Source organism: Engystomops pustulosus, chromosome 2 (assembly GCF_040894005.1).
Source record: "Engystomops pustulosus chromosome 2, aEngPut4.maternal, whole genome shotgun sequence".
Taxonomy (NCBI): domain Eukaryota; kingdom Metazoa; phylum Chordata; class Amphibia; order Anura; family Leptodactylidae; genus Engystomops; species Engystomops pustulosus.
In genome coordinates this window covers 261,426,113-261,441,423 of record NC_092412.1, presented here as the reverse complement: position 1 = coordinate 261,441,423, position 15,311 = coordinate 261,426,113, and the positions used below count along the sequence as shown (strand labels likewise).

General features: G+C 46.3%; 1 protein-coding gene across 1 annotated transcript; it reads right to left on the bottom strand.

Moving 5' to 3' along the window:
• Positions 1-5,099: 5,099 nt before the first annotated feature.
• On the bottom strand, positions 5,100-14,807 carry LOC140116836 (cystatin-A-like). The gene is made up of 3 exons (XM_072133271.1): positions 14,627-14,807; positions 11,290-11,391; positions 5,100-5,362 (listed from the first exon to the last, which is right to left on the bottom strand). The coding sequence occupies exons 1-3, from the start codon at positions 14,729-14,731 to the stop codon at positions 5,234-5,236; spliced, it is 336 nt and encodes a 111-aa protein (XP_071989372.1). The 5' UTR covers positions 14,732-14,807; the 3' UTR covers positions 5,100-5,233.
• Between the last annotated feature and the right edge of the window lie 504 nt (positions 14,808-15,311).

Here is a 15,311-nt window from a genome sequence, read left to right as displayed (position 1 = left end):
ACCCTGCATGTAACCCATCTATACCCTGCATGTAACATCTATACCCTGCATGTAACCCATCTATATCCTGCATGTAACATCTATACCCTGCATGTAACCGTCTATACCCTGCATGTAACATCTATACCCTGCATGTAACATCTATACCCTGCATGTAACCCATCTATACCCTGCATGTAACATCTATACCCTGCATGTAACCCATCTATATCCTGCATGTAACATCTATACCCTGCATGTAACCGTCTATACCCTGCATGTAACCATCTATACCCTGCATGTAACCCATCTATACCCTGCATGTAACATCTATACCCTGCATGTAACATCTACACCCTGCATGTAACCCATCTATACCCTGCATGTAACCCATCTATACCCTGCATGTAACCCATCTATACCCTGCATGTAACCCATCTATACCCTGCATGTACCCATCTATACCCTGCATGTAACCCATCTATACCCTGCATGTAACATCTAAACCCTGCATGTAACCATCTATACCCTGCATGTAACCATCTATACCCTGCATGTAACCCATCTATACCCCTGCATGTAACCATCTATACCCTGCATGTAACATCTATACCCTGCATGTAACCATCTATCCCCTGCAAGTAACCCATCTATACCCTGCATGTAACCATCTATACCCTGCATGTAACATCTATACCCTGCATGTAACATCTATACCCTGCATGTAACCCATCTATACCCTGCATGTAACATCTATACCCTGCATGTAACCGTCTATACCCTGCATGTAACCATCTATACCCTGCATGTAACCCATCTATACCCTGCATGTAACCATCCAAACCCTACATGTAACCATCTATACCCTGCATGTACCATCTACACTCTGCATGTAACATCTATACCCTGCATGTAACCCATCTATACCCTGCATGTAACCCATCTATACCCTGCATGTAACATCTATACCCTGCATGTAACCGTCTATACCCTGCATGTAACCATCTATACCCTGCATGTAACCCATCTATACCCTGCATGTAACCATCTATACCCTGCATGTAACATCTATACCCTGCATGTAACATCTATACCCTGCATGTAACCCATCTATACCCCTGCATGTAACCCATCTATACCCTGCATGTAACATCTATACCCTGCATGTAACCGTCTATACCCTGCATGTAACCATCTATACCCTGCATGTAACCCATCTATACCCTGCATGTAACCATCTATACCCTGCATGTAACCATTTATACCCTGCATGTACCATCTACACTCTGCATGTAACATCTATACCCTGCATGTAACCCATCTATACCCTGCATGTAACCCATCTATACCCTGCATGTAACCCATCTATACCCTGCATGTAACCATCTATACCCTGCATGTAACCATCTATACCCTGCATGTAACCATCTATACCCTGCATGTAACCCATCTATACCCTGCATGTAACATCTATACCCTGCATGTAACCCATCTATATCCTGCATGTAACATCTATACCCTGCATGTAACCGTCTATACCCTGCATGTAACATCTATACCCTGCATGTAACATCTATACCCTGCATGTAACCCATCTATACCCTGCATGTAACATCTATACCCTGCATGTAACCCATCTATATCCTGCATGTAACATCTATACCCTGCATGTAACCGTCTATACCCTGCATGTAACCATCTATACCCTGCATGTAACCCATCTATACCCTGCATGTAACATCTATACCCTGCATGTAACATCTACACCCTGCATGTAACCCATCTATACCCTGCATGTAACCCATCTATACCCTGCATTTAACCCATCTATACCCTGCATGTAACCCATCTATACCCTGCATGTACCCATCTATACCCTGCATGTAACCCATCTATACCCTGCATGTAACATCTAAACCCTGCATGTAACCATCTATACCCTGCATGTAACCATCTATACCCTGCATGTAACCCATCTATACCCCTGCATGTAACCATCTATACCCTGCATGTAACATCTATACCCTGCATGTAACCATCTATACCCTGCATGTAACCATCTATACCCTGCATGTAACCCATCTATACCCTGCATGTAACCATCTATACCCTGCATGTAACATCTATACCCTGCATGTACCATCTATACCCTGCATGTAACCATCTATACCCTGCATGTAACCATCTATACCCTGCATGTCACCATCTATACCCTGCATGTACCATTTATACCCTGCATGTAACCCATCTATACCCTGAATGTAACATCTATACCCTGCATGTAACCCATCTATACCCTGCATGTAACCATCTGTACCCTGCATGTAACATCTACACCCTGCATGTAACCCATCTATACCCTGCATGTAACCCATCTATACCCTGCATGTAACCCATCTATACCCTGCATGTAACATCTATACCCTGCATGTAACATCTATACCCTGCATGTAACCCATCTATACCCTGCATGTAACCCATCTATACCCTGCATGTAACATCTATACCCTGCATGTAACCCATCTATACCCTGCATGTAACCCATCTATACCCTGCATGTAACCCATCTATACCCTGCATGTAACATCTATACCCTGCATGTAACCCATCTATACCCTACATGTAACCCATCTATACCCTGCATGTAACATCTATACCCTGCATGTAACCGTCTATACCCTGCATGAAACATCTATACCCTGCATGTAAACCATCTATACCCTGCATGTAACCCATCTTTTCCCTTGCATGTAGCCGTCTATACCCTGCATGTAACCATCTATACCCTGCATGTAACCGTCTATACCCTGCATGTAACATCTATACCCTGCATGTAACCATCTATACCCTGCATGTAACCCATCTATACCCTGCATGTAACCCATCTATACCCTGCATGTACCATCTATACCCTGCATGTAACCATCTATACCCTGCATGTAACCATCTATACCCTGCATGTAACATCTATACCCTGCATGTAACATCTATACCCTGCATGTAACCCATCTATACCCTGCATGTAACATCTATACCCTGCATGTAACCCATCTATACCCTGCATGTAACATCTATACCCTGCATGTAACCGTCTATACCCTGCATGTAACCATCTATACCCTGCATGTAACCCATCAATACCCTGTATGTAACCGTCTATACCCTGCATGTAACCATCTATACCCTGCATGTAACATCTATACCCTGCATGTAACATCTATACCCTGCATGTAACCCATCTATCCCCTGCAAGTAACCCATCTATACCCTGCATGTAACAATCTATACCCTGCATGTAACATCTATACCCTGCATGTAACATCTATACCCTGCATGTAACCCATCTATACCCTGCATGTAACATCTATACCCTGCATGTAACCGTCTATACCCTGCATGTAACCATCTATACCCTGCATGTAACCCATCTATACCCTGCATGTAACCATCTATACCCTGCATGTAACCATCTATACCCTGCATGTACCATCTACACTCTGCATGTAACATCTATACCCTGCATGTAACCCATCTATACCCTGCATGTAACCCATCTATACCCTGCATGTAACATCTATACCCTGCATGTAACCGTCTATACCCTGCATGTAACCATCTATACCCTGCATGTAACCCATCTATACCCTGCATGTAACCGTCTATACCCTGCATGTAACCATCTATACCCTGCATGTAACCATCTATACCCTGCATGTAACCATCTATACCCTGCATATACCATCTATACCCTGCATGTAACCCATCTATACCCTGCATGTAACCCATCTATACCCTGCATGTAACCCATCTATACCCTGCATGTAACCATCTATACCCTGCATGTAACCCATCTATACCCTGCATGTAACATCTATACCCTGCATGTAACCCATCTATATCCTGCATGTAACATCTATACCCTGCATGTAACCGTCTATACCCTGCATGTAACATCTATACCCTGCATGTAACATCTATACCCTGCATGTAACCCATCTATACCCTGCATGTAACATCTATACCCTGCATGTAACCCATCTATATCCTGCATGTAACATCTATACCCTGCATGTAACCGTCTATACCCTGCATGTAACATCTATACCCTGCATGTAACATCTACACCCTGCATGTAACCCATCTATACCCTGCATGTAACCCATCTATACCCTGCATGTAACCCATCTATACCCTGCATGTAACCCATCTATACCCTGCATGTACCCATCTATACCCTGCATGTAACCCATCTATACCCTGCATGTAACATCTAAACCCTGCATGTAACCATCTATACCCTGCATGTAACCATCTATACCCTGCATGTAACCCATCTATACCCCTGCATGTAACCATCTATACCCTGCATGTAACATCTATACCCTGCATGTAACCATCTATACCCTGCATGTAACCCATCTATACCCCTGCATGTAACCATCTATACCCTGCATGTAACATCTATACCCTGCATGTAACCCATCTATACCCTGCATGTAACATCTATACCCTGCATGTTACCCATCTATACCCTGCATGTCACCATCTATACCCTGCATGTAACATCTATACCCTGCATGTAACCCATCTATACCCTGCATGTAACCCATCTATACCCTGCATGTAACCCATCTATACCCTGCATGTAACCCATCTATACCCTGCATGTAACCCATCTATACCCTGCATGTAACATCTATACCCTGCATGTAACATCTATACCCTGCATGTACCATCTATACCCTGCATGTAACCATCTATAGCCTGCATGTAACATCTATACCCTGCATGTAACATCTATACACTGCATGTAACATCTATACCCTGCATGTACCCTCTATACCCTGCATGTAACCATCTATACTCTGCATGTAACCCATCTATACCCTGCATGTAACCATCTATACCCTGCATGTACCATCTATACCCTGCATGTAACCCATCTATACCCTGCATGTACAGGACATACAATAGTGAGGACAATAAGAGACTTCACTGTCAGGAGGGCAGGGACCAGCAGTGAATATACGAGGTGCTGAGTCTTCTCTCTGCTCTGTGTCGCCCCCATCAGGTGATAGATGATTATACGTTCAGCGCCCTATAGAAAACACTCACATCCATTATGTTTTAGGTTTTAATTTTTAACTTTCAGTTTACAAATCAAATGTTTAACAGAAATGTATTTCCATTTATTATTCGGTTGATCATTGTAATAATCTGCACAATTCCCCGGATTTCCATCTGTTTCCATCTGCTAAAAAAACCCGATGGGCTCTTGTTTTGTCTTCCCCACTTGGTAAAGGCTGAGACTCGGCTTCTCTCCGGTGTGAGGCAGAGGCTTGAAGATTCTCAGATGAACGAACTGACCCCCTCCGACATCCACCTGAGGAGACACAGAGGGACAGGTGACAGGAGGGGACACAGAGGGACAGGTGACAGGAGGAGACACAGAGGGACAGGTGACAGGAGGGGACACAGAGGGACAGGTGACAGGAGGGGACACAGAGGGACAGGTGACAGGAGGAGACACAGAGGGACAGGTGACAGGACAGGAGGAGACACAGAGGGACAGGTGACAGGAGGGGACACAGGGGGACAGGTGACAGGAGGGGACACAGAGGGACAGGTGAGAGGAGGAGACACAGAGGGACAGGTGACAGGAGGGGACACAGAGGGACAGGTGACAGGAGGAGACACAGAGGGACAGGTGACAGGTGGGGACACAGAGGGACAGGTGACAGGAGGGGACACAGAGGGACAGGTGACAGGAGGAGACACAGAGGGACAGGTGACAGGAGGGGACACAGAGGGACAGGTGACAGGAGGAGACACAGAGGGACAGGTGACAGGAGGAGACACAGAGGGACAGGTGACAGGAGGAGACACAGAGGGACAGGTGACAGGAGGGGACACAGAGGGAGAGGTGACAGGAGGAGACACAGAGGGACGGGTGACAGGGGGAGACACAGAGGGACAGGTGACAGGAGGGGACACAGAGGGACAGGTGACAGGAGGGGACACAGAGGGACAGGTGACAGGAGGGGACACAGAGGGACAGGTGACAGGAGGGGACACAGAGGGACAGGTGACAGGAGGGGACAGAGAGGGACAGGTGACAGGAGGAGACACAGAGGGACAGGTGACAGGAGGGGACACAGAGGGACAGGTGACAGGAGGAGACACAGAGGGACAGGTGACAGGACAGGAGGAGACACAGAGGGACAGGTGACAGGAGGGGACACAGAGGGACAGGTGACAGGAGGAGACACAGAGGGACAGGTGACAGGAGGGGACACAGAGGGACAGGTGACAGGAGGAGACACAGAGGGACGGGTGACAGGGGGAGACACAGAGGGACGGGTGACAGGGGGAGACACAGAGGGACAGGTGACAGGAGGGGACACAGAGGGACAGGTGACAGGAGGAGACACAGAGGGACAGGTGACAGGAGGAGACACAGAGGCACAGGTGACAGGAGGGGAGACAGAGGGACAGGTGACAGGAGGGGACACAGAGGGACAGGTGACAGGAGGAGACACAGAGGGACAGGTGACAGGAGGGGACACAGAGGGACAGGTGACAGGAGGGGACACAGAGGGACAGGTGACAGGAGGAGACACAGAGGGACAGGTGACAAGAGGAGACACAGAGGGACAGGCGACAGGAGGGGGACACAGAGGGACAGGTGACAGGAGGGGACACAGAGGGACAGGTGACAGGAGGAGACACAGAGGGACAGGTGACAGGAGGAGACACAGAGGGACAGGTGACAGGAGGGGACACAGAGGGACAGGTGACAGGAGGAGACACAGAGGGACAGGTAACAGGAGGAGACACAGAGGGACAGGTGACAGGAGGGGACACAGAGGGACAGGTGACAGGAGGGGACACAGAGGGACAGGTGACAGGAGAGGAGGGGACACAGAGGGACAGGTGACAGGAGGAGACACAGGGGGACAGGTGACAGGAGGAGACACAGAGGGACAGGTGACAGGAGGGGACACAGAGGGACAGGTGACAGGTCAGGAGGAGTATATACGGACACAGCACAGTACTACTACTCCTATCCTGTATACATGGACATAACACCCCCCACCGGACTGTATATAACACCCTGCACCCGACTGTATATAGCACCCCCCACCGAACTGTATATAACACCCCCACCGGACTGTATATAACACCCTCCACTGGACTGTATATAACACCCCCCACCGGACTGTATATAACACCCCCCCCACCGGACTGTATATAACACCCCCCACCGGACTGTATATAACACCCCCCACCTGACTGTCAATAACACCCCCCACCGGACCGTATATAACACCCCCCACCTGACTGTATATAACACCCCCCATCTGACTGTATATAACACCCCCAACGGACTGTATATAACACCCCCACCGGACTGTATATAACACCCCCACCGGACTGTATATAACACCCTCCACCGGACTGTATATAACACCCCCCACCGGACTGTATATAACACCCCTTATGGACTGTATATAACACCCTCCACCGGACTGTATATAACACCCCTTATGGACTGTATATAACACCCCCCACCGGACTGTATATAACACCCCCCACCGGACTGAATATAACACCCCCACCGGACTGTATATAACACCCCCCACCGGACTGTATATAACACCCCCCACCTCACTGTCAATAACACCCACCACCGGACCGTATATAACACCCCCCACCGGACTGTATATAACACCCCTACCGGACTGTATATAACACCCCCCACCGGACTGTATATAACACCCCCCACCTCACTGTCAATAACACCCACCACCGGACCGTATATAACACCCCCCACCGGACTGTATATAACACCCCCCACCGGACTGTATATAACACCCCCCACCGGACTGTATATAACACCCCCCACCTCACTGTCAATAACACCCACCACCGGACTGTATATAACACCCCCCACCTGACTCTCAATAACACCCCCCACCGGACCGTATATAACACCCCCCACCAGGGCCGGTTCTAGCCAAAGTGGGGCCCTGGGCAAAACTAAAAGTGGGGCCCCAAAATAAAACTATTTTATGACCAGTCACAGTCAGTAAGAGGCTCCATTTAGTATGATAAAACAAACTGTAATTTTGAAGAATTTTATAGGAGAAGATAGATGATAGATTGATGGGCAGCATGGTGGCTCAGTGGTTAGCACTACAGCCATGCAGTACTGGTCAACATCTGCAAAGAGTTTGTATGTTCTCTCTGTGTCTGCGTAGATTTCCTCCCACACTCCAAAAAATTACTGGTAGGTTGATTAGATTGTGAGGCCCAATGGGGACAGGGACTGATATTTTCTGAAAGAAGACACTTGCCCCATTTTCAAAATTGCATTAAAGAGTTTATAGACAAAGGCGCCTTTATGCAATTTTGAATCAAACTGAAACATTTTATAAAAAATACTTAAAATTTGACTTTGATGGTAAAAAATTTGTTCCAAACAGAAAATATTTCCCTTCACATCCTAAATGTAATAGATGGACATGTGTAGAGTTCACAAATGTGCCCTATTGATCTGTTCACATAAATAAATCCACATAATATCACTAAAACTGTAACAACTAGATATCTGCTTTTGAGCTAGAAATTTAAAAAATGCAACCTACAAAATATAGCAATAAAACAGTAAAGGCGCCATAAAACCTATATAATTTTGAAATATATTCACCAAAATATGCAGCAAAGGGAACTGCAGAAAATTGCACTGGGCTTCACACAGATCTATCATTGTTTGCTCCCTTACACAATGGTAACCCAAATAAATAACTATATATCCATAAACCCCTCTAATGAGATAATAAAGTCACGTTTAGATCTACGCCATTGTATTATCCGCACAATAACAGAGCCCTCCGCACTTCATAGGAATCTGAGTGAGAACATCAGTGTAAGTAATGGAGGATGGTGGGAAATAAAAACTTTATTCCAGAACATGTGTGTGTTTTTGGTGTTACATATGGCTTTATGGACATGTTCTGGTCGCAGTGTAGTCACATTAGGCAAAATAAAAGGCAATAAGAGAGCAGGTGTGTTCTCAGATAGTTCTGCATAGAGAAGGGCTAATAACATGAATATTAGTTGATATTATTCCTTCTCAGAATGTAGTAACATATAAAGTGATTATTTCCACTATCTGTGAGGTGCAGCAGCTCCTGTGTGCAGCAAATTCTCCCTGTACTGTATACTGATGGCTAAGAATCTGGAGGGGGGGGGGTGCACTTCAGGGGGCTGTATCTCTGGCCCTGCGATACATAGAACATAGAACGTCTCCTCTATTTTATGAATCTAAATTTGTGTTTCTAAGTGTCAGGAAAACTGAGATATTAACTGTTAAACTGCCGTCTAGAGTGATTTTTATATATAAAAATGGCACCTGATATTCTCACTTTAAACCTGAATATCTCTGGATCCATAGCACCTAGAGACACAATTCAAGATTCATTTGAAAGAAGAGATTCTCCCCTTTCCCCTTTAAGGGGGCCCTGGGCAATTGCCACCTTTGCCTACCCATAGCACCGGCCCTGCCCCCCACCGGACTGTATATAACACCCCCCACCTGACTGTATATAACGCCCCCCACTGGGCTGTATATAACGCCCCCCACTGGGCTGTTTATAACACCCCCCACCTGACTGTATATAACGCCCCCCACTGGACTGTATATATTACCCCCCACCGGACTGTATATAACACCACCCACCTGACTGTATATAACACCCCCACCGGACTATATATAACACCCTCCACCCAACTGTATATAACACCCCCCATCGGACAGTATATAACACCCCCACCGGACTGTATATAACACCCCCCACCGAACTGTATATAACACCCACCCACCGGACTGTATATAACACCCCCACACCGGACTGTATATAACACCCCCACACCGGACTGTATATAACACCCCCCACCGGACTGTATATAACACCCCCCACCTAACTGTATATATTACCCCCCACCGGACTGTATATAACACCCCCACCGGACTGTATATAACACCCCCCACCTAACTATATGTAACACCCCCACCGGACTGTATATAACACCCCCCACCTAACTGTATATAACACCCCCCACCTGACTGTCAATAACACCCCCCACCTGACTGTATATAACACCCTCCACCGGACTGTATATAACACCTCCACCAGACTGTATATAACACCCCCCACCGGACTGTATATAACACCCCCACCGGACTGTATATAACACCCCCCACCGGACTGTATATAACATCCCACAGGACTGTATATAACACCCTCCACTGACTGTATATAATACCCCCACAGGACTGTATATAACACCCTCCACCGGACTGTATATAACACCCCCCACCGGACTGTATATAACACCCTCCACCGGACTGTATATAACACCCCCACCAGACTGTATATAACACCCCCCACCGGACTGTATATAACATCCCACAGGACTGTATATAACACCCTCCACTGACTGTATATAATACCCCCACCGGACTGTATATAACACCCCCCACCGGACTGTATATAACACCCCCCCACAGACTGTCAATAACGCCCCCCACCGGACTGTATATAACACCCCCACCTGACTGTATATAACACCCCCCACTGGACTGTATAAAACATCCCCCACTGGACTGTATATAACACCCCCCACCGGACTGTATATTACAACCTCTATCTAGCAGTATACCCTCCTCCACCTGATTTCCTCTGCTTTCTTCTCATTCCTGCTCTGCTATCAATCCCATTATGCCTCTGCACCGCATCACATGCAATGTAAAGGCTGAAACTTTTTCTGTAGTGGGGAAAACCTTGTGTGGAGGCTCCTTTCATTTGATCCCTGGGGTCCAGAGCTACAAGACTCCTTGGGGCAGATTTACTTACCCGGCCCATTCGCGATCCAGCGGTGCGTTCTCTGCGCTGGATTTGGGTCCGGCCGAGATTCACTAAGGCAGTTCCTCCTACTGCGCTGAAGTTCCCCGAGGCCCGCCGGAATGCAGTGAAGTTAACTGGCCTATTCCTGGTGAAGGTAAGCGCGAGTCCAGCGACATTTTTTTTTTTTTTAAAGCGACGTTTTTTGCGAATCTGTCGTTCGGCCACGCCCCCCGATTTCCGTCGCGTGCATGCCAGCGCCAATGCGCCACAATCCGATCGCGTGCGCCAAAATCCCGGGGCAATTCAGGGGAAATCGGAAATATTCGGGTAACACGTCGGGAAAAAGCGAATCGGGCCCTTAGTAAATGACCCCAAATGTCCAGCGCTGGAGATCACTTACCTTCACAAAGTAATTTGTTCCAGCAACAACTTGCGTTTTATACTTGGTGGCCTTAAACTTTGTAGCATTAATCCCAGATTTTTTCAGAAATTCAGGTTTTATCTGACAACATAAAGAATGAAGAATAATGATAATAAGCAGAAGGTAATTCCAGAATACAAACAGTTACTGATCACCACTACTCCTATCCTGTATATATGGGCACAGCACAGCACTACTACTCCTATCCTGTATATATGAGCACAGCACAGTACTACTACTCCTATCCTGTATATATGGACACAGCACAGTACTACTACTCCTATCCTGTATATATGGACACAGCACAGTACTACTACTCCTATCCTGTATATATGGACACAGCACAGTACTACTACTCCTATCCTGTATATATGGACACAGCACAGTACTACTACCCCTATCCTGTATATATGGGCACAGCACAGTACTAATACTCCTATCCTGTATATATGGGCACAGCACAGCACTACTACTCCTATCCTGTATATATGAGCACAGCACAGTACTACTACTCCTATCCTGTATATATGGACACAGCACAGTACTACTACTCCTATCCTGTATATATGAGCACAGCACAGTACTACTACTCCTATCCTGTATATATGGGCACAGCACAGTACTTCTACTCCTATCCTGTATATATGGGCACAGCACAGTACTACTACTCCTATCCTGTATATATGGGCACAGCACAGTACTACTACTCCTATCCTGTATATATAGGCACAGCACAGTACTACTACTCCTATCCTGTATATATGGGCACAGCACAGTACTACTACCCCTATCCTGTATATATGGGCACAGTACTACTACTCCTATCCTGTATATATGGGCACAGTACTACTACTCCTATCCTGTATATATAGGCACAGCACAGTACTACTACTCCTATCCTGTATATATGGGCACAGCACAGTACTACTACTCCTATCCTGTATATATGAGCACAGTACTACTACTCCTATCCTGTATATATGGGCACAGTACTACTACTCCTATCCGGTATATATAGGCACAGCACAGTACTACTACTCCTATCCTGTATATATAGGCACAGCACAGTACTACTACTCCTATCCTGTATATATGGACACAGCACAGTACTACTACTCCTATCCTGTATATATAGGCACAGCACAGTACTACTACTCCTATCCTGTATATATGGGCACAGTACTACTACTCCTATCCTGTATATATGGGCACAGTACTACTACTCCTATCCGGTATATATAGGCACAGCACAGTACTACTACTCCTATCCTGTATATATGAGCACATTACTACTACTCCTATCCTGTATATATGGGCACAGTACTACTACTCCTATCCGGTATATATAGGCACAGCACAGTACTACTACTCCTATCCTGTATATATAGGCACAGCACAGTACTACTACTCCTATCCTGTATATATGGACACAGCACAGTACTACTACTCCTATCCTGTATATATAGGCACAGCACAGTACTACTACTCCTATCCTGTATATATGGGCACAGTACTACTACTCCTATCCTGTATATATGGGCACAGTACTACTACTCCTATCCGGTATATATAGGCACAGCACAGTACTACTACTCCTATCCTGTATATATGAGCACAGTACTACTACTCCTATCCTGTATATATGGGCACAGTACTACTACTCCTATCCGGTATATATAGGCACAGCACAGTACTACTACTCCTATCCTGTATATATAGGCACAGCACAGTACTACTACTCCTATCCTGTATATATGGGCACAGTACTACTACTCCTATCCTGTATATATGGACACAGCACAGTACTACTACTCCTATCCTGTATATATAGGCACAGCACAGTACTACTACTCCTATCCTGTATATATGGACACAGCACAGTACTACTACTCCTATCCTGTATATATGGACACAGCACAGTACTACTACTCCTATCCTGTATATATGGGCACAGTACTACTACTCCTATCCGGTATATATAGGCACAGCACAGTACTACTACTCCTATCCTGTATATATGAGCACAGTACTACTACTCCTATCCTGTATATATGGGCACAGTACTACTACTCCTATCCGGTATATATAGGCACAGCACAGTACTACTACTCCTATCCTGTATATATAGGCACAGCACAGTACTACTACTCCTATCCTGTATATATGGGCACAGTACTACTACTCCTATCCGGTATATATGGGCACAGCACAGTACTACTACTCCTATCCGGTATATATGGATACAGCACAGTACTACTACTCCTATCCTGTATATATGGGCACAGTACTACTACTCCTATCCTGTATATATGGGCACAGTACTACTACTCCTATCCTGTATATTTTGGTACAGTACTACTACTCCTATCCTGTATATATGGGCACAGCACAGTACTACTACTCCTATCCTGCATATATGGGCACAGCACAGTACTACTACTCCTATCCTGTATATATGGGCACAGCACAGTACTACTACTCCTATCCTGTATATATGGGCACAGCACAGTACTACTACTCCTATCCTGTATATACGGGCACAGCACAGCACTACTACTCCTATCCTGTATATATGGGCACAGCACAGTACTACTACTCCTATCCTGTATATACAGACACAGTACTACTACTCCTATCCTGTATATACGGGCACAGCACAGTACTACTACTCCTATCCTGTATATATGGGCACAGCACAGTACTACTACTCCTATCCTGTATATATGGACACAGCACAGTACTACTACTCCTATCCTGTATATATGGGCACAGCACAGCACTACTACTCCTATCCTGTATATATGTGCACAGCACAGTACTACTACTCCTATCCTGTATATATTGGTAAAGTACTACTACTCCTATCCTGTATATATTGGTACAGTACTACTACTCCTATCCTGTGTATATTGGTACAGTACTACTACTCCTATCCTGTATATATGGACACAGCACAGTACTACTACTCCTATCCTGTATATATGGGGACAGCACAGTACTACTACTCCTATACTGTATATATGGGCACAGCACAGTACTACTACTCCTATCCTGTATATATGGGCACAGCACAGTACTACTACTCCTATCCTGTATATATGGGCACAGCACAGTACTACTACTCCTATCCTGTATATATGGGCACAGCACAGTACTACTACTCCTATCCTGTATATATAGGCACAGTACTACTACTCCTATCCTGTATATATGGACACAGCACAGTACTACTACTCCTATCCTCTATATATGAGCACAGCACAGCACTACTACTCCTATCCTGTACAGCCCCTCCTCTGTCTGTGATGCCACTTACCGCGTCTACAAGCTCCTGCACCTCTGGGTCCGCTGTATTTTCAGCACCCAGTCCTCCCTCCATAACTGGGGGGCGCTGAACTCCACATTCACGAATCTGAGCCATTCTAAGTGCAAGCTCTGCAGACTAGACCTGAGGACACACAATTATATATCATAGGAAGGCACCACATGAGCTGCGGGGGAGCATCTCACCTACACACATTCCACCGTGGTATGAGCCGTGTATACCTGGGGGGGGGGGGTGATCAGTGGTATGAGCCGTGTATACCTGGGGTGTGACATGGAGGGAGTAAGGGGCTTGTGGATGACAGACAATGGGCGTAACATTAGTCATAATCCTGAATTGTTACTTTTCAGATTTTGGGTTTATGTTACAGGACAAGTTCTGCAACTGGGAGGAAACCGGAGGAAACAATGTGACAAAAATGTAAAAACTTTCTAAATCAGAAACATAAAGACAAGATGGTCCTAGATTTTGGAGACACAAAGAGCCTCAGCCCCCAGTCACAGGTCCTCAGCCCCCGGTCACAGGTCCTCAGCCCCCAGTCACAGGTCCTCAGCCCCCGGTCACAGGACCTCAAGCTCCGGGTCACAGGACCTCAAGCCCCCGGTCACAGGACCTCAGCCCCGGCCACCAGGACCTCAAGCCCCCGGTCACAGGACCTCATTAGTCTCTCACACAG